General features: G+C 43.2%; 1 protein-coding gene across 2 annotated transcripts in view; it reads left to right on the top strand.

The window, feature by feature from the left end:
- NAF1 (nuclear assembly factor 1 ribonucleoprotein) overlaps positions 1-19,398 on the top strand; it is a 73,033-nt gene that overhangs the window by 41,849 nt on the left and 11,786 nt on the right. For both annotated transcript variants that reach the window (XM_040332644.1, XM_040332654.1), the window contains exons 5-6: positions 3,466-3,548; positions 18,855-19,015. In XM_040332644.1, the coding sequence (XP_040188578.1) occupies positions 3,466-3,548; positions 18,855-19,015 (244 nt within the window). The remainder of the gene's footprint in view (positions 1-3,465; positions 3,549-18,854; positions 19,016-19,398) is intronic.

Genomic DNA, 19,398 nt, shown 5'->3' with positions numbered 1-19,398 from the left:
TGGTCACCAGAGGTGATTGGACACTCAGCGACAACCAATCAGGAGACAGTTTCCCCTCCATATAGCCCCTCCCATCAGGGGAGTACCTCAGTTTATTTTTCGCCAGTGTCTAAGGATTGGACGCATGGAGATGTGCTAAGGGAAGCTCGACTAAAGAGACCCCCTGGGGTCTAAAGGAGCTGAACCGTCTGGTCCGTCCAAGATGTTAAAGGGTCACTAAAGGAAAAAAATTTTTTGGCTGAAATGACTGTTTACAGGGCATAGAGACATAATAGTTAACTGATTCCTTTTAAAAATTATTAAAAATTGATAAAAAAACAATCATATAATGTACCTGCAGTGTAGTTTCGTTTTTGCTGTTGTTTGCTGGTTCTCTGATGTACAGAGAGCCACTAGAGGGCAGTCAGCCAATAGAGAGCAGTGATACTTTGTCTAAAACTCCTCAGCACCAATCCAGTTTCGTTTTACACACAATAATCACATTAGTGACCACCGTGAGAAATCTCCCAGCACTGTGGTTATCAGGAAACAGGCAACCAGGAAGTGTCCAAAACAGAGAGGATTTACAGCAACATGAAAGCAAAAACGAACAATGAGGACATGAAACCAGGACTGCAGCAAGGTAAAGGAAGCTATTTAGCTAAAAAAAAAAATTCCTTTAGTGACCCTTTAAAGTATTACGCCGAAAATGGATGAGATCCGGGCCTCACGCATGAGGCGTCGCCTGTAATGTCTGTCTTCGGAGGACTGGGCTCTGAGGTCCAGAACTTTCGCTATTGCAGCTAAAAGGCCTGGTCAGAGTCTTTTACAAGGCCCAGGGAAGAGGTCTCCTTTAAATAGGAACCCATACCCCTGAAGGTTGGCACACAAAACCCACCGAGAGGCGAACTCTACCAGGGCGATAAGTGCTTCATGCGCAGTGCACCACCAGGCTTCAGTGACTCGGATCTGTAAGGCTGCAACTTGGTCTTCAGTCCATACATTTTCCAAATTTTATCAGATTGATGCGAGAGGACATGAGGATGCCACCTTTGGGCGAAGTGTGCTGCAGTATAGAGCTTCTTGTCCATGGTGGTCTGCTTGATCTGTGTCTCCCCCTTCATATAGGGCATTGCTTTGGGACCTCCCATTATGTAATGAATATGGCTCTCGTGTCCGTGGTTGTAGATTAAAGAAAATAGGATTTTTATAACAGCTTACCTGTAAAACCCTTCTCTTGGAGTACACCACGGGACAGAGCCCCCTCCCTTCTTAAAGGGAACCTTATTGCTTTGCTACAAAACTGAGGTACTCCCCTGATGGGAGGGGCCATATAGAGGGGAACTGTCTCTGGTTGTGCCAGTGTCCAATCACCTCTGGTGACCATACAACCCATTATGTAATGATTATGGCTCTGTGTCCCGTGGTGTACTCCAAGAAAAGGATTTTGCAGGTAAGCTGTTATAAAATCCTATTTTTTATTTAGGTATCACAAAGCAGGTCTTCTGTGCAATTAGATGGTAACCTATCCGTTGTTGGATTCCAAGGCTGTACACTGGTTCTGAAGCAGTAAATTCCCTTTTGATTAATATTACCCGGAAACAAAGGCTTGCTTATACAGCCATGATCATAACCTGTTAGAAGGTACTGTAAGACTGTGCTTGCCCTACATGGAACACAACCCTACTACAATTCTTCCAAAAAACAATGTATTCTGTTACACCATGGTGGTTAGAGCTACAGAGCACAGAATTGCATTACTGGTTTTGCCTCTTGGACTCCCTGGTAGAGATGAGAAACAAGTGACTCAACCTATTTATTTTTTCTGAAATCTGTTGGTTTCAGAAGAACTTGTTCTGATGGTCATCAGGAGATTTCATACTGTACAGTCAGGAAATATAGGGACACTGGCATCTTGGTCTTTACAACTGGGTTATATGTAGCTGCTATTTAAAGTATTGGACACTGGTAAAAAAAAACTGCTGGAACATCCCCCATGTAACTCCTACTTCCAGCTAGTTTCAACCTGGATCTGGGCTCTTTAGAAACTGCCTTTTGAACTTAAACATGACATTGTGTTGTCAAACCTTTCATGCAAGGCGGCTTTTCTGGTAGTGGTTACATCTGCAAGAAGAGTTTTTTTTTTTTTTTAGTGGCGGCCCTATTAAGGCACCTTTCTTGATGTTGCCCAAGAACGGTGGTCTTCAGACCTAAAACCTCCTTACTCCCCAAGCTGGTCTCTGCCTACCATCTTATCCAGGGTATTGTCCTTCCCTCCTTATGCCATGCTCTAAGGCATCCTAAGGAGCTTGCTCTGAACTGCCTGGATACAGTGCGGGCTGTGGGTTTACCTCTTTTCCTTCTTTGTACTGCTTAAATGTGTATGTACTCCCAATTTTTTTTGCATGAAGGTAAACTTTCCAATCACTGTTCCCACCATCCTAGCTATGCCCCCCCCCTTACCTGAGTCTTCTCCCGATCCAGTGCTGTTCCCTTATGCAGCACCACCAGTGAGCTCTTGATCGCACAAGAGACTCTAAGAGCAGCAGGAGCCATTGACTGTTAGACACCCCACCCACTCTCACACAGGATTTGACTATGGATGCACACAGCCTGGCTCATTAGCACGCCCGTAAGAGTGCCCCCTCAGCACACAGCTTGCCAAGGGGGCACCCCCAGGGAAGAATATGTTCACTTTAACCTTTCTTTATATTGGTGCACTTTTGCTGTAAGGCTTTATTCACATAGGCAGTGGTAAAAGCAGGCGGTTGAGCCATGGTTATACAGGCCATTTAAATTTTGCTTTTCTTTGTGGTTGCAATGACCGAGACCAGGCATGACCCATTTAGGTGAATGGGTCCACCCCACAACTGCTAGCTAAGCACTTGACATGCAGTTCTGGCATGGCATTTGCGTACAAATTTCCCATTCAACTGTAAAAAAAAAGGCCATTCAGTTGGGGGCATTGTTGCATCTTGAATGCCTGGCAGCCTCTACTCTGCCACCTTCTGTAAACGATCCACCGCGGACGTTTTTAAGTGAGCAGCAGGAGGGCTGTTCATGTGACCGAGCCCTAAGGCTACATCCACACCAGCGATTATGGCCAATGCGAACAGTAGCGGCACAAATCGGATTCCTGCTGCGGTTGTCAGAGGTTAGGAGCGGCTGCCGGCTTCATTAACAGGTTGTTGGCGGCAGCCAAAGCTATGCGCAACTCTGCACAGCCCACGATTACCTGTGGTGATTGCTGCTTGATGCACACTACATTTACCTAATTGACAGTACAAATGTAGCCTAATGGTTTAAATTAAGTTTGCAAGAGATTATGCAGGTGGAAATTTTATCTTTTTTTTTTTTTGCAGTCTGATTTTTTGTTTTTGAAAAGTCAATAAGGGTGTACCGATGATTACTTAAAAAAAAAAACTGTTTTATATTCTGGTATGTAACATGCTTTTTAATTGACTGCTTGTGTATTTCTGCCCTCAGTGATTGTTGAATCATTACGTGACATTCCACCACTGAATGAGGACACTGTGGTTTTTAAAGCAAATCGACTTGCTGTTGGGAAGGTGAGTTGAATGCTAGCATGCAAACTGCATTTTTACATTTCTAAAATATGTGAGGGCACTGCCCAGCTGTGTTTAATAGCATTCACATGCGTGTGGTCATGAGAGCAAGACCACAGGACTGACTTTGGACACTGATATTTCAAAGTGGGGGAAAAAAAGGTTTTTATTTTTGTTTCGTTTTGACATTCGCCATATTGTTAAAAAAAAAAATTGGGACACCCGCCTTTACACGCACATGAACTTTAATGGCTTCCCAGTCTTATTCCGTAGGGTTCAATATTGAGTTGGTCCACCCTTTGCAGCTATAACGGCTTCAACTCTTCTGGGAAGGCTGTCCACAAGGTTTAGGAGTGTGTCTATGGGAATATTCGACCATTCTACCAGAAGCACATTTGTCAGGTCAGGCACTGATGTGGACGAGAAGGCCTGGCTCGCAGTCTCTGCTCCAATTCATCCCAAAGGTTTTGTATCGGGTTGAGGTCAGGACTTTGTGCAGGCAAATCAAGTTCCTCCACCCCAAACTCACTCATCCATGTCTTTATGAACCTTGCTGTGTGCACTGGTCCAAATCATTGGAGGGGGGGGGGGGGATTTATGGTGTGGAGGTTGTTTTTAAGGGGTAGGGCTTGGCCTCTTGGTTCCAGTGAAGGGAACTCTTGAGGACAATTTCATGCTCCCAACTTTGTTCAAACAGTTTGGGGACGGCCCCTTCCTGTTCCAACATGATTGCGCACCAGTGCACAAAGCAAGGTCCATAAAGACATGGATGAGCGCGTTTGGGGGGGGGGGGGGGACTCGACTGGCCTGCACAAAGTCCTGAACTCCTAGGCTTTAAATTCGAGAGAGTGTGTGCTGTTGTGATGGTGGGTGCAATTTTTGTTCTGGGTTTAAATACTTTAACAGGTCTAAGGATTTGCTTGATTTTATAGAACAGCTCTTGGCCAATCATCAAGCACCAAGCCTTGTCATAAGCAACTCTGTACCCGAATGCCGATTCTTTAAAATCTTGGAACGTGAATTCAATTGTACATCGAGTGCGCCTCAGATCTCATTTACACTTATCCTACCGAGCGTTTTCACGTCGCTACCAAGGAGGCAGCGGCTGAATCCCCATGAGGACTACCTTTTCCCTTCACCTACCCACGGGGATCCCTTTTGAAGAGCACCATATCATGGATCACCTCCAGGGATCCATACAAGTACATACGTTTTTCCTCTGTTGCACTTTAGTCTTTCGTTCTATCCTGGTTTTCATTAAAATGAATGGAAGTTTAGCTTATGGTATTGCCTGTGCCCACATACATTTACAAGTGAGGAATAGTTAACTTGCAAGTGATGAATTGGGTAAACAGGCCTTTAAAGCGGAGTTCCAGACTTTTTTTATGTTTATTAAAAGTCAGCAGCTACAAAAAGTATAGCTGCTGGCTTTTAATAAACATACTTGCCTGCTCCACGATCCAGCGACGCCCGGAGCTCCTGAGTGGTTTAAGTGGAAGTTCGACTTTTGGGTGGAACTCCGCTTTAACTTTGTCAAAGTGAAAGTTCACTTTATAAATGTTAGTAAATGGGATTAAATGATGTGCCGGGGGAAATTAAAGAGCATGATTTGGTGAAGTTAGTCAGTGTCGCCTTATTTACCGTGTTCATTGAACATTCAATTTGGTAAATAATCCGTCTCTTTTTTTTTTTTTTTTTTTTTTTTTCATATTTAGCATTAAAGGAAAAATAACTTACAAGAAAACACCAGTTTTTCAAATTTTATTGTAGGAATAGTTTAATATATAACCGCACTAAGTGGGGTGGACTGGTGCTGCAGTTCATTCTCCATTGTAGAGCTAAAGACCGTACATGGAAACACCTTAACACAAACAAGTAGAGGTCATTAATCAGGAAAATTTCATGATGGTCTATATTTCAAGTGCATGTTTTTATTAGGATATCTTTGAGGAGTACATTATTTTATCTGCACACAATTGTTTATACATCGTGCAGACAAGGTAATAACGCACTATTTTGTAATCCGAAGCATATAAGACTGTTTTTACTTGTGCTTGGCTTAGAAAAGGCTTATTTATTCCCATCATTCTATCCTTAGTAAAAGGGGTCTGACTTTTTCAGCAGGTATAAATCAAGCTGTAATCCCCTATGGTTTCTGGGAACGTGTACACTTTTCTTCCACTCTTTATTTTTTGTATGGTTTTCTGCTTCCTTTCCAAGGAGTTAAATCTAATGTGAATCAACTGCCACTAGTGATTGACACCAAGTTTTCTAAGAGCATGTCCAGAGTTCCTGACACAATTTTTTTTTTTTCTCTTATCGTCCATGGACGGGCACAGTTCCTTAAATCTTGACAAGTGGGTTATGTTCCTGTTCACAGGAGAGGACTAGGCAGAAACATGTTGGATAATTAAATACATGTTACTTTAACAGAGTTGAACAACCTTGCCCAGGGGGCGGTCCCTCCAGACATACCCCTTCTCCCCGCAGTATGCAGCCTCAGTTTCGTTCTGCCTAGCAAAGAAGTATGTATGGCTCCCTTTGGGCCCAGCGCCCTGACGAAATTTTTTTATTTTATTTTTTCTTGAAAGAATCTTCTATCAAACTGTCGGCTGAGAGACAAGCTGGATATATAGACCCTTGTAGTCTACTCAGTCCGGCCAGTGAGTGTGAGCACACCTTTGCAAAGAGGCTGGGTCTGCCATGACATACACCATGACTCCTGGGGTGGCCGGTGAGCTTTGCTCCGAGGTCCACACATGACTGGGCTGTGGTGTTATCTCACTCCACAGTGGACCAGGCCGACAGCTACCTCCATTGCGGTTGTAGGCCTGTCAGGAATGCGTCAGTGAGTCCTCGCTTGGACGGGTAAGTACAGTCCCTTCCGCTTAGGTGGGTTGGTACGGCTGGGCATTCCTGGGGTTCGGGAGTCCTCATAGCCTCCCTTCCCTGCTCCTTTTCCCTCTGCTGCATTATATTACTGCTGTCAGGAGGGGGTGGCACCTTACTGAGGGGACTGCGCGTCTGGCCTGTTTTTTTTTTTTTTTTTTAACTGCTGGGGGTCTTTTTCAGAGAGGAGTTTGGACACTGTTTAGCCTCTTTAGGCTTTCACTGTTCAAAATGCTGCATTTTGGCAGCACTGGCGCAATTTTTTGGGTGATTTTTAGTCCCTATTGAAAATCATATTGGCGGCCATTTTGTTGTAGCCGCGCTATAGCACAGGTTGCTATTGCGTTCGGCCATCTTCCTGTGGCCGCGCCAGGCTCTCTATGCAGCATTTGGCAGCCATCTTGGCCTTGACCTCTAGTGCTGGTTCCTACGGCGCGCGGCACAGGTCTCCTCGCGAATTGCCTCACAGTTTACCTCACTTTCAGACCAGGACATGGCTCTGGCTCAGGTCCCTGGTTCTGTTTTATCTGGAGCCGTGGATGGTGGTGTAGTGGTTCACTGCCTCACCTGGCAGCAAGAGAGTCGCAGGTTTAAATCTGGACTCCAACACCAAACAGCCTGGAGATTGCATGCTCTCTCCCTATGTCTGCGTGGGTTTTCTCTGGGTAATCCGGTTTCCTCCCACACTCCTATGACGTGTGTAGAGCACTTGTCAGTGTGCTGTATGGAACTCCCTCATGCTGTCTGTGCAGCGGATGGTTTCCTCTGAGGGCTCTGTCTTTTTTGTGCAAATCTAGTTCATTAATAAGGAATGGGAAATGCCGCAGAAGTCTTTTTAGTTCCGCAGCGCCTGGGGTTTTCCCCCTTTTTGAGGAGAGTTTAAATAAAACTTCTCAGGTTGTGGCCCGGGTGCCTGGTTGAAAAGGGGGGTGGCTTTCAAGGACCTTACTAATAGGAGGTCCGAGGCGCTGACCCGCTCCATGTTTACCATGCTGGGGGTATGCATTGCGACCTGTTGTGGCCGCAACCTTGGTGTCTCTGACACTCTGAATGGGCAAGGTTTTGCACCAGACTGTGGAGGAGCACCAGCTCCCTTCCTAAATTGTTAGACTGGCTGACCAGTTAGTCCAGGGCCTTCTATATGTCTGTGATGCTACACAGGGCATCCTTGATGTCCTGAGCCTCTGTTTCGTCGGTGGTTTTGCGCCGCCTGATTTGGCTGAAATGCTGGTCTGCTGACCCAGCATCTTGAAATGCCCTGGCTGATTTACCCTTCAGGGGTGGGAGGTTTTTTGGTACCTCATTGGATGACATTATCAAGGATGTCACTGGGGGTGAGGGCACTCTCCTCCCTCAGTCCACCAGGGGAAAGGAGCCGCGCCGTGGGCCAGGTCCTTCATTCCCCGCTCAGAATCAGTATTTTTGCGTCGGTCAGGGCCTGCGGGTTGACCCTCCCAGGCCGACTAAAGGCTCAACTGGGGGACTGAAACGTCCCTGGCTGCATAAGCTGAACACGCCGGAACCCTATCTGCCTAGTCCTCTCCTGTGAACAGGAACATAACCCACTTGTCAAGATTTAAGGAGCTGTGTCCGTCCATGGACGTCGGAGAAAAGGATTTTACGGTGAGTACAAAAATCCTATTTTTTTTTTTTTTTTTTTTTTGAGAGGATTTGTGGTTCTTCTTTTTTCCTATATTTCGAGAGAAAAATAGTCACAGCTGAGACTTTATTTAATTTTTATTTTTTTACCATTTCTATTAGTGAAAAGAAGGCAACATGCATACAACCGCACGTAATTAGAATTGGTTAACACTAAGTGTTAATGTTTAAATGTATTTTTAGGACACATCCAGCAATTAACCGTTTGACGACTGTCTCGTGCAGATTTACGTCAGCAGAATAGCACAGGCAGGCAAAGCAACGTGTGTGTGTGTGTGTGTGTGTGTGTGTGTGTGTGTGTGTGTGTGTGTGTGTGTGTATATATACATTTCCTTGAACCTGCACCCTAGCGGGCGCGCCCGCTGCTGTCTCCGTGACCGTGCCCACGGACTCTGTCCGCCGGTGTCTCGCGATCGGGTCACAGAACGGCAGAACGGGGGTATGCCTTTGTAAACAAGGCATCTCCCTGTTCTGCCTGGTGACACAGCACTGATCGTCTGCTCCCCCTCATCGGGAGCAGCGATCAGTGACGTGTCACGGTAAGCCACGCCCCCTAACAGAATCATTCCCTAGGACACACTTAAAGGGGTTGTAAAGTTAAAAGTTTTTTTACCTTAATGCATCCTATGTATTAAGGTAAAAAAACATCTGACAGCACCGCCCCCCCCCCCCCCCCCGAGTGTTAGATTTTAAATGTATTGATATTATGTTCTAAAGGTCTCTGAATCAATGCTTAAACATGGTAGCATTTGAAGGTTTGTTAAAGACAAACGAAGGTCAGTGTATGACGACAGAACAACTGGCCATATCTATTCTTAAAGTCTCTGTCAAGGATAGGGGAGGAGATGTTACTTAAATATACATAGCGAGCGTTAGAGCTCATTGTAACCTTGTTTGGAAAGCTAGATTTGTGCTTAGTTAGCTGATAAACTTGTATAAGTATACAGGTTTGAGCATAGCAAGCTAGGAAACCTCAGGGTCATCTGACCCACGGGGGTCTCGGGGTCATCGGACTCTGCTGATGAGATGGAAGTTGGAACCCAACATGCTAGGAGGGAAGGGACCCTCACCCAGGAGAAAGATCATAAGGGGCTCTTTCCAGCAGAGAAGATGTAACATCTATTTCCTCCTTCTGTAACTTTGTGATGCCTACCTGCCATGATGTCTGTAACAACGTAACAATGTAAGCATAAGCTGTCTGTTTGCTGTCATAATCGTTGGAAGAATAAACCATCATATAATGAAGTTATGTCTGAATATTTTGGAACCAAGAGAACGCCTGGAGAAGCAAGAGGTTTTTGACAACACATCGCATGACACCTGTTAGAGGCATATGTCCACTATGTCCTCTGTTCTATATCTATCTCTGTCATCCCTCTTCCCCTTGCCCCCCGGCATTTAACACCGAGCCCCCGTTTTACTTGCCTCACCCCTCGAAAGTCCCGGGCGCGTGCTTGTCATCCTGTTCGGTTTCCAGTCTGGCCGTTCATTGGCTAGGCTGGGCGGATTGATCGCAGCGCAGCCATTGGCTGGCGCTGCTGTCAATCGCAGCGGATGACGCGGCGCGCCGGGGGGCGGGGCCGAGTGATACAGTCGGCGGCTATGGCCTCCGCTGTATCACGGGAGCACGCTCGCAAAAGCTTTCCACCATGCAAGCTCGCTCGCATGAAGGTAGAAAGCTTTTGCGAGGAGGAGCCGAGACAGCCGCCAAGGGGCCCCAGAAGACAGGATTCGGGGTCACTCTGTGCAAAACGAGCTGCACAGTGGAGGTAAGTATAACCCCTTCACTGCCAGTCACATTTGTACAGTAATTGGTGCATTTTTATAGCACTGATCGCTATATAAATGTGAATAAACGCTATAACTTTTGCGCAAACCAATCCCATATACGCTTATTGTGTGTTTTTTTATTTTTTTCTCTCTCTACTAAAAATATGTAGAAGAATACGTATCGGCCTAAACTGAGAAAAAGAATTCTTTTTTCAAAAAAAATAATAATAATTGGGGCTAGCTATTAAAGCAAAAAGTACAAAATATAATTTTTTTTTTAAATTGTCGCTCTATTTTTGTTTATAGTGCAAAAAATAAAAACCCCAGAGGTGTTAAAATGCCACCAAAAGAAATCTCTATTTGTGGGAAAAAAAGGACGTCATCTTTAAGGAAGCCACGTTGCACGACCGCGCAATTTTCAGTTAAAGCGACGCAGTGCCCAATCACAAAAAAGTGGCCTTTTCATTTGACAGCCAAATGGTCCGGGGCTGAAGTGGTTAATCAAATTCCTAGGCAGTATTGTAGTATATCTATCTCATGCAGCATACCAATGGCTGCAAGTGTAGGGTTGCAATAAAGTTCCGCTCCAGTGTGTTCAGTGTAGCCAAAGGTGGAGTAAAAGGTACTAGGCAAAGGCCCACGTGTGTCTACACAATGACTTCCTCTAGTGCAGTGTTTCTCAATTCCAGTCCTCAGGCCCCCCCCAACAGGTCAGGTTTTCAGGATTTCCATTATTTTGCACAGGTGAATTGATCAGTTTCACTGCCTTAGTAATCACCACAGCCTTTTCATCTGAGGGAAATCCTGAAAACCTGACCTGTTGGGGGGGCCTGAGGACTGGAATTGAGAAACACTGCTCTAGTGCATTAAAGGATTATAGAGACACATGGACATTTTGCATATTATACACAATACTACTTAGAAACTTTGAATCATTGCTGAAAGTTTCTTTAAGTATAACTAAAAGAAAAACTTTTTTTTTTTTTTTTGGATCGAGTGGAGAGGTATTAGAACACTTGTCAGATTTTACTTCGGTCTGTACATTCACTAGGAAGATTCACCCTCTCTATTTGTCCCATTTACCATTATTGTCTAAAGTAAAAGAAAATCCTGAATTTTGGATTGTTTCCAGAAAAGTGAAAGATGAAAAATCTCCCAATGGGTGCACCTGATCTGGGGGTCCCCAAGGAATTCCCTTAATTTGCAGAAACTTCCTCTCACTTCCTGTTTTGGCTGTGGGACAGGGAGTGAATGGAGATCTCCCCCAATATGATACAGATGGCAAAAAAAACAATCATAGGGGTTATAACCCTCTCTTGCTCTATCAAAAATGAAAAAAAGTCTATAGTTCTACTTTTAATATTAATGGGTTCATCTAATGTGCACTCTGTTATTTGGAGTGTTTACTACTACATGTACAGTTCTCAAAAGTTTGCATAGCGTGGCAGAAATTGTGACATTGCAAGTATGACCGACCATGCCAGAAAACTGTCATTAATTTGAAGCATAGTGATCAAATGAAGCCATTTATTGTCCCACAGTTCATTTTGGCTCATTTTTAAATCCTAATAATGGAATGTTTGGCCTTGGTACAGACACACAAGGTGACATACACAAGTTAAAATGGCAATTCAAGGTTCATTTCCCACATCTGTGGCTTTTTAAATTGCAATTAGTGTCTGTGTATAAATAGTCCGATGAGTTTGCTAGCTCTCATGTGGATGCACAGAGCAGGCTAGACACTGGGCCATGGGGAGCAGAAAGGAACTGTCAAAAGACCTGCGTAACAAGGTAAATGGAAATTTATAAAGATGGGAAAAGGTTTTTGAAAAAACTATCCAAAGTCCTGAATATTTCGGTCAGTACTGTTTAATCACTTATTTTGAAGTGGGAAATGCAGGGATCTCTTTATACCAATCCAAAGTCAGGTAGACCAAGATTGCAGCCAGAACTGCCAATAAAATTGTTTGGGATACAAAGAAAAACCCACAGGAGAAATACAGGCTGTTCTGGAAAAGGAGCACAATACGACGATACTTGAACAAAAATGAGCTGCATGGTCGAGTTACCAGAAATAAGTCTTCCCTCCGGATTACAGTGTGCCAGAAGTGGTGAGGTGTGCCAAGATGTTGCCAGGCATATTGTAACCAGACCTTTTCGTGACATTGGCACAGTAAAGGTATCGTCGTATTGTGCGCCTTGAAACAAACCCCCCCCCTGTCTTGTATGTCATCTTTGATTCTGTGAGAAATCTTCACATAAACACAACTTTGCATGCAATTAACAATTTTTTTTAAATTTGATTGCCTCATACGTATGACATACACAAAGTTACAAAAAAACACTCGTCAGTAACCACTAATGGCTTGACCATAAAAGAAAGGGGAAATGGAGGGGGGGGGGGGGGGGGGTATGGAGAGGTAGAGTGTATAGCCTAGGACTCGCAACCCTACGTCCTAGCCCCCCTCCCCCCCCCCCCATAAGTATCCGTAAATTTAAAGGCCGGATTTGTGTGTGTGTATATAGAATGGTCTCCATGGCCTACACATGCTGACTACAGTGCCCACAAGTGTATTTTGATGTAGTTTGGAAATGTGTCCAGCAAGTAGTGAATTTAGACCCGGTATCATGCGAGATGGCAGAGAGTTCCTCCATCTCGCCTTGATGAACCACTCTCTAAAAGATTGGGTAAAGTAGTGCCCTAGAGAACAGGAATGCAAAGCTTGGCTGTGTTTAACACAAGGATGACGGTGGGTGCAGCCGAGGGACGAGCGATTGCTCGGCCTTCGGCTGCCGACATCGCAAGCGCGCTGGACAGGCAAATGTCCATATATTAAAAGTCAGCAGCTGCAGTAGTTGTAGCTGCTGGCTTTAAAAAAAAATATTTGGCGGAACCTCCACTTTACGCTTATGATCTACAAGAACGCCCAGATACTTCTCCACCATTGATATCCTCAGTTGTACTCCCCCCTAATATGTATGATGCATGCATATTCTTCGCCCCCAAATACCTTTTTACATTTATCAACATTAAAGGTAATTTGCCATGTAGTTGCCCAATTAAACAGAGCATTGAGGTCTGTTTGTAAGTTGGAGACATCCTGTAAGGACGTTATTCCACTGCATAGCTTGGTGTCATCTGCAAAAACTGAAATGGTCCTTTTAATCCCAGACCCAATATCATTTATAAATATAGTAAAATGTAATGGTCCCAACACTCAACCTTGGGGTGCACCACTGATAATGTTAGACCATTTAGAGCAGGGAAATGCAATTAGCAGACCTCCAGCTGTTGCAGAACTTCAAGTCCCATGAGGCATAGCAAGACTCTGACAGCCACAAGCATGACCCCCAGAGACAGAGGCATGATGGGACTTCAGTTTTCAGCTGGAGGTCCGCTAATTGCAAATCTCTGATTTGGAGTAAGAATAATTAACAGCTACTCTCTGAATTCTGTCTTTTTTTTTTTTTTTTTATTCCGAATTCTGTCTTAGCCAGTTGTCTGTCCATTTACAAACGCATCTTTCCAGGCCTGTAGACTTTACACATTAGCCGTGTGTGGGGAACTAATAATGTGATATACACACAATAAATGTTATGCATAAATGATGATGCTATATCTGTGCAAAACATATAAGTGATCCACAATACAATTGATAAAAAAAGGAAACTTGAACTGAGAAAAATGAACACAGTCCCAGAGAATTGATAAGAAAAAATAAATATTCCCGAAAGTGCCAAAGTACTCCACAGACGTTGTGATGACTGATAGACAAGATAACCCAGTATTCTCCAGCGTATGAAAAGAGATCAAGAGGGACTCATAGTGTAAAACTGCAGAATAGTTTATTTAAAAAAAGAAAGTAACGCACTTCCATCAATCCAGACAGTCTGGGCATGTAACAAGTAAAATCTCTCACAGCCGGCCGGTCTGCGTATAGGAAGCGTGAGCCTGGAGTATCCGGGCCCCTTGGGAGGCGGCGCTTTGACGTCACCGCGTTACACGTGTGAGGACCCGGATACTCCGGGCACACGCTTCCTATACGCAGACCGGCCGGCTGTGAGAGATTTTACTTGTTACATGCCCAGACTGTCTGGATTGATGGAAGTGCGTTACTTTCTTTTTTTAAATAAACTATTCTGCAGTTTTACACTGAGTCCCTCTTGATCTCTTTTCATACGCTGGAGAATACTGGGTTATCTTTAGTGAGGACTACTATTCACCGTGAGGTCCTAGTGGATGAATGCTTTGATCTGTCCCCTAGTGAAGTTGGATATCGTTCATGCTGTTTATTATCTGATCTCTGGTAAGAGTCAGTGTTAGCTGTTGGTGGAGGTCTCCTGTCTATCAGTCATCACAACGTCTGTGGAGTACTTTGGCACTTTCGGGAATATTTTTTTTTTTTCTTATCAATTCTCTGGGACTGTGTTCATTTTTCTCAGTTCAAGTTTCCTTTTTTTATCAATTGTATTGTGGATCACTTATATGTTTTGCACAGATATAGCATCATCATTTATGCTTTATGCATAACATTTATTGTGTGTATATCGCATTATTATTTTACATTTTAGTTTAAAATGTAGCGCGACTCCTTCACTTGGGGGGGGGGGGGCGGGGCATACTGTAGCCAGCAAAAGTAGAAAATCCCTTTGCATCAGTAGAAGTAGTCCATGTCTCAGGCTTTATGGTCAGTGGGAGTAAAAGTTACATCACACCTGTGGTAAGTATGCGGAATAATACTACCCCTTCATTGGTATTAGTGGGAGGAATGGATGTCAGTGCCCAATCATTGTGTCCACAGAAGACCTAATGCCCCAATGTGGATGTCAGTGTGCGGAATGGTGCCTCATCCTTGGTGATAGTGGAAGGAAAACTGCCCCAGAGCTGTTCAGAGAAAAATCCTTTGATCTGTGTTTTTAGAAAACTTCAGAATAGGCTACAGATAAACAGATGCAACGCATGTAGGAGAATTTGTTTTCTCTGTTTAATAACCTGAGACCAGTCACTTCACTGTGTCTATGTAGGAAATTAAAACAAACTTTAGTGGAATTATACACGTAAAGGGAATAAGGATTGTTATTTAAAAGTATAACTATATCTTGCACTAGCCTTGGATGGCGGGGCTGTCTGTTTCAGGAGCTGTGGCTTATACAACACCAGGCAGTGCTCTGGTACTTTTTTCAGCTGTAGCAGTACTGCACATGTGGCTGTGGACTCCTAAAAGCCATCTCACTGCAGACTTGTGTTGGGGTGTTATGGGAGAAGAAACCGCAGGTCTTTAGGCTCTACTGTAACTCAGGGAATATAGTTCCTTTTTCTTAATAAATTGTCATGGACCATGAACAGATATCCCAGGTACCACAGTCCATGCAAAAGACGTCAGGCCCTGGGGCTTGACTACTGCTGGATGAATATTGGGGCCTTATGTCTCTTTGCATGGACTGTGGAACCTGGGATATCTGTTCTTTGCAGCTGACCAAAGTTTCCACGAACCTGCATTACAATTTATGTAAATGTCTGCTACTATAATTTTTACTAGACGCACCGAAACATTTCGGGTGAAAATGGTGTTATCGGCATTTGGTCGATAAGAGGAAAAGGTGCTGATAGTGGCACCGAAACCGCATGCGATTTTGCACGATTTTACCATGTATTTTAGTGCTTATGGTGCGTTTTCTCATTTGGTTTTGTGACTCAAAAACATAACACCGAGGCGAGCGTTAATGCGCTCTTTGCTGCGTTTTCAATACATTTGAACTGGGAGGTGCATTTTATTTTTATTTTTTTATTCTTCGTTTGGCACCAAAATTTCCATTCGGTGCACCTCTACTTTTTACTGGTTAAAGGATAATGATGCAATCCCTGGGTATTGCACTTAAAATGGGACCTGTGTGGATGTGTTTTTTTTGTTTTGTTTTGTTTTTTCCCCCCCAAGACAGGTATTTAGTATTAACAAGACCGATACTTTTGTGTCTGTTGGTTACCTAAAACTGTCAAGAGCACTGAAAAGGCAATAGTAAGGTATATTTTGATTAAAATGATTTTGCTGCCGATAGTGATCTCTGGATATGGAGTGCATGAGATGTATAAACTAAAGCACTATGATTATTCATAAAGATACAGTGTGGTCTGGGCAGTAGTGAAGAGAGGGAAGTCCTTTAGAGATTAGTCCAATATAAACGTCTTGATATTCTGCAGACAGTCTGAAGACATGAATGAATCCTATGGCTGGTTTGTATTTTATCCACTGAGGCTGCTTTAGAAACAAAATCAGGAAATCTTCTTTGCCGTTCTGTATTGTGTTCATAGATTTTTTAGCTGCATCATTTCAGCGATCTTTACAGTATTGGTAGTCTTTTTGTAATATTGTTTTTCCCATGCTTTGACACTAGTGCCATTTGTTACATGGCTATAATAAAGTGAAGTCATAAAACAAGCTCATGATAAAGCTGTAAAATATCCTCCCACTCTTATCGGTCACATGACAAAAGGCACTCTTGAGCCCCGTCACATTTAACTATTGTTCATGTATGTTTCCCATGCTCCTAAAACTGGCACCAAACACTTGTTCAACATGTGATATGATTTTGTTTTGTTTCCTAAAGAGTTCAGCGGCCGAAACTGACTTTTTTCTCAGTCATGATCTTGAGGATAATATATATATATATATATATATATATATATATATATATATATATAATTTAGGGCTGTTACTGATCAAAAATTTTCTGTTCGATTTAATCGTTTTTTTTTTTAAATCGATTAATTGACTAATTTCGATTAATTATAACGCACATACAGATGCAACTACTTTTAGCTGATCTCCTTGCAGGCTGATTCCCAATGCAGCTACCAACAACTGGGAAAATGGATAGCCGGATACAAAAAACACACAAAGGCAGCGCTCGATGGGAATGGCATTAAAACTTTTATAGTCTTCAAGTAGGTAACAAAATAAATATTGCACTGGAGATAAAATCGATGTAGCTACATAAACTGTAAAAATGGTGCGAGTAATACCAAACGGTACCAAAAGCAGTCATAAAAACATGTAGCTAAGTATGATACTGGTATAAAAATGTGTACAACGATACCACTGTTGAATCCAGATGAGGAGAGGTTAACATCAGTCCGTCGGCATGTAGATGTCCCATGAAGGGAACTATCACAACTCCCAGTGGATGGCTGTAGACTCCCAGGTTGATAGAGGGAAGTGTAACAGCCCTTGCGTGTGGCAGATAGTAAGGTCCCGCCGGCATGCAGATATGAAGGCACAGCAAAGGAGCCCTTCAGGTGGACACGGCAAGCCCCGCCGGTGTCCGTGACACTACTGGATCTCCGACGGAACTCACTGAAGGCCCAGAAGCCGGCGGAGAGGTGAGTACCAATCAAAATAATTGTAATCGATCAAAAAAATTAAAGATTAATCGATTAATTAAAAGTTCATTTGCACAGCCCTAATATATATATATATATATATATATATATATATATATATATATATATATATATATATATATATATAATATAAATTACACATGTTTTCCTGATCGCACATCCCAAACAAACAATTTTTTTTTCCTCTCATTCCTGCATTAAGGTAAAAAAATGTTTTTAGCTGACAAACATGAGCTAAGGAACATAATTACATTGCGAACACAAATTTATCATTTGTAAATAAATATGCTAAGGAAAGTAATGCTCTAGGTTTTTGTCCCTGCCAATGAATAGTCGGGCCTTTGCTGAATTGGCTGAACTGACTTGCAGCCAGAGCTGACCGGCAACTTTGCTTCAACACCAGTCCTCCCTCGGATAATAGATCTTCTTATGGAGTATTTTTTTCTTCAGATATATAATTTTGTCATGAGAATTATGGACTCTGTTGGTTCCCTGGCTGTCTTGCTTACATTGGTTTGCCAATCCAAAAAATGTGTGAGGTTAGAAAACCTGAGCTGCTTACTTTATTTTTGGTCAGTGACTTAAGCAGAGATTAGCATGGACGCTAGAGAATAGGGGCCAGATTCTGAAAGGACTTACGACAGCGCAGCGCCATGTACGCCGTCGTAAGTCTGAATCCAACCCGTCGTATCTATGCGCCTGATTCTTAGAATCAGTTACGCATAGATATCCATTAGATCCGACAGGCGTAAGTCTCTTACGCCGTCGGATCTTAATTGCATTTTTTTTTTACCGCTAGGTGACGCTTCCGTCGAATTCCGCGTCGAGTATGCAAATTAGCTAGATACGCAAATTCCCGAACGTACGCGCGGCTGACGCAGTAAAGTTACGACGTTTACGTTGGGCTTTTCTCGGCGTATAGTTGCTCTTGCTATATGAGGCTTAAGTGCGGCGTAACAATGTTAAGTATGGCCGTCGTTCCCGCGTCAAAATTTGAAAAAGTTACGTAGTTTGCGTAAGTCGTCCGTGAATGGGGCTGGACGTCATTTACGTTCACGTCGAAACCAATGACGTACTTGCGGCGTACTTTGGAGCAATGCACACTGGGAAATTCCACGGACGGCGCATGCGCCGTTCCGCAAAAACGTCAACCACGTTGGGTCACAGTAGTTTTACATAAAACACGCCCCCCTGATCCAAATTTGAATTAGGCGGGCTTACGCCGGCCGATTTACGCCACGCCGCCGCAACTTACAGAGCAAGTTCTTTGAGAATACAGCACTTGCCCGTGTAAGTTGCGGAGGCATAACGTAAATCAGATGCGTTACGCCCGCACAATTTTACGCGGATGTACAAGAATCTGGCCCTAGGTCTTTTCTGATGGAACTAATGTGTAAGGTGACTTGAGAAAAGCGTTTCTCAATTGCATTTAGTAGCACTATTGTTACTATAGCATTACCTTGTAATTCGTAAATCGGTCCACTTTACCAGCAATTACGTTTTTGTGTTTTTTTTTTTTTTGTTTAAAGATTTACTGTAACACTATGGTGGGGTTTTGCGTTTGACATTTCCTCTTTTGTTTTGTCTCACAGATATTTGAAATTTTTGGACCAGTCCCACATCCATTTTATGTGATCCGCTTTAATTCAAAGGATCATATTGAATCCACTGGAATTGAGATAAAAAACACTTTGTACTTTGCTCCAGCTGTTGAGGACTTCACACAATATATCATACCAGATGCTTTAAAAAGGTACGGTTTTATTTTAAAGCCAGAAGTAAACTGTTAAGTTTTTTTCAACTGTATTTAGGTGTACCACTCTGAAGTTTTTCAACAACATATTTTGAATAATTTTAACGTTTTCCGGAGTTGAACTGTGCGATAAACAACAACCATTGGACCACCACTGTGAAGATTATCAGTCCTGGCCTACTTTTACTTATCTCCTCAGTTTAGAATTAACTTGAGATGCTCTCAGCTCCCTCACAATCCTGGCACAGCATCCCTTCTTACAAACATTTGCAAAATTAGGATGCAAGTATATACATGTACATTTTTGTTATGGATAACAAATGAAGGGCCACAAACTATACTCCTCCACTTTTTGACCCTCAGGTCTGCCTAGGATATCTTCC

Source organism: Rana temporaria, chromosome 1 (genome assembly GCF_905171775.1).
Source record: "Rana temporaria chromosome 1, aRanTem1.1, whole genome shotgun sequence".
Lineage (NCBI taxonomy): Eukaryota > Metazoa > Chordata > Amphibia > Anura > Ranidae > Rana > Rana temporaria.
Note: the sequence above shows the minus strand (reverse complement) of the source record. Positions and strands in the feature narration are given on the sequence as shown.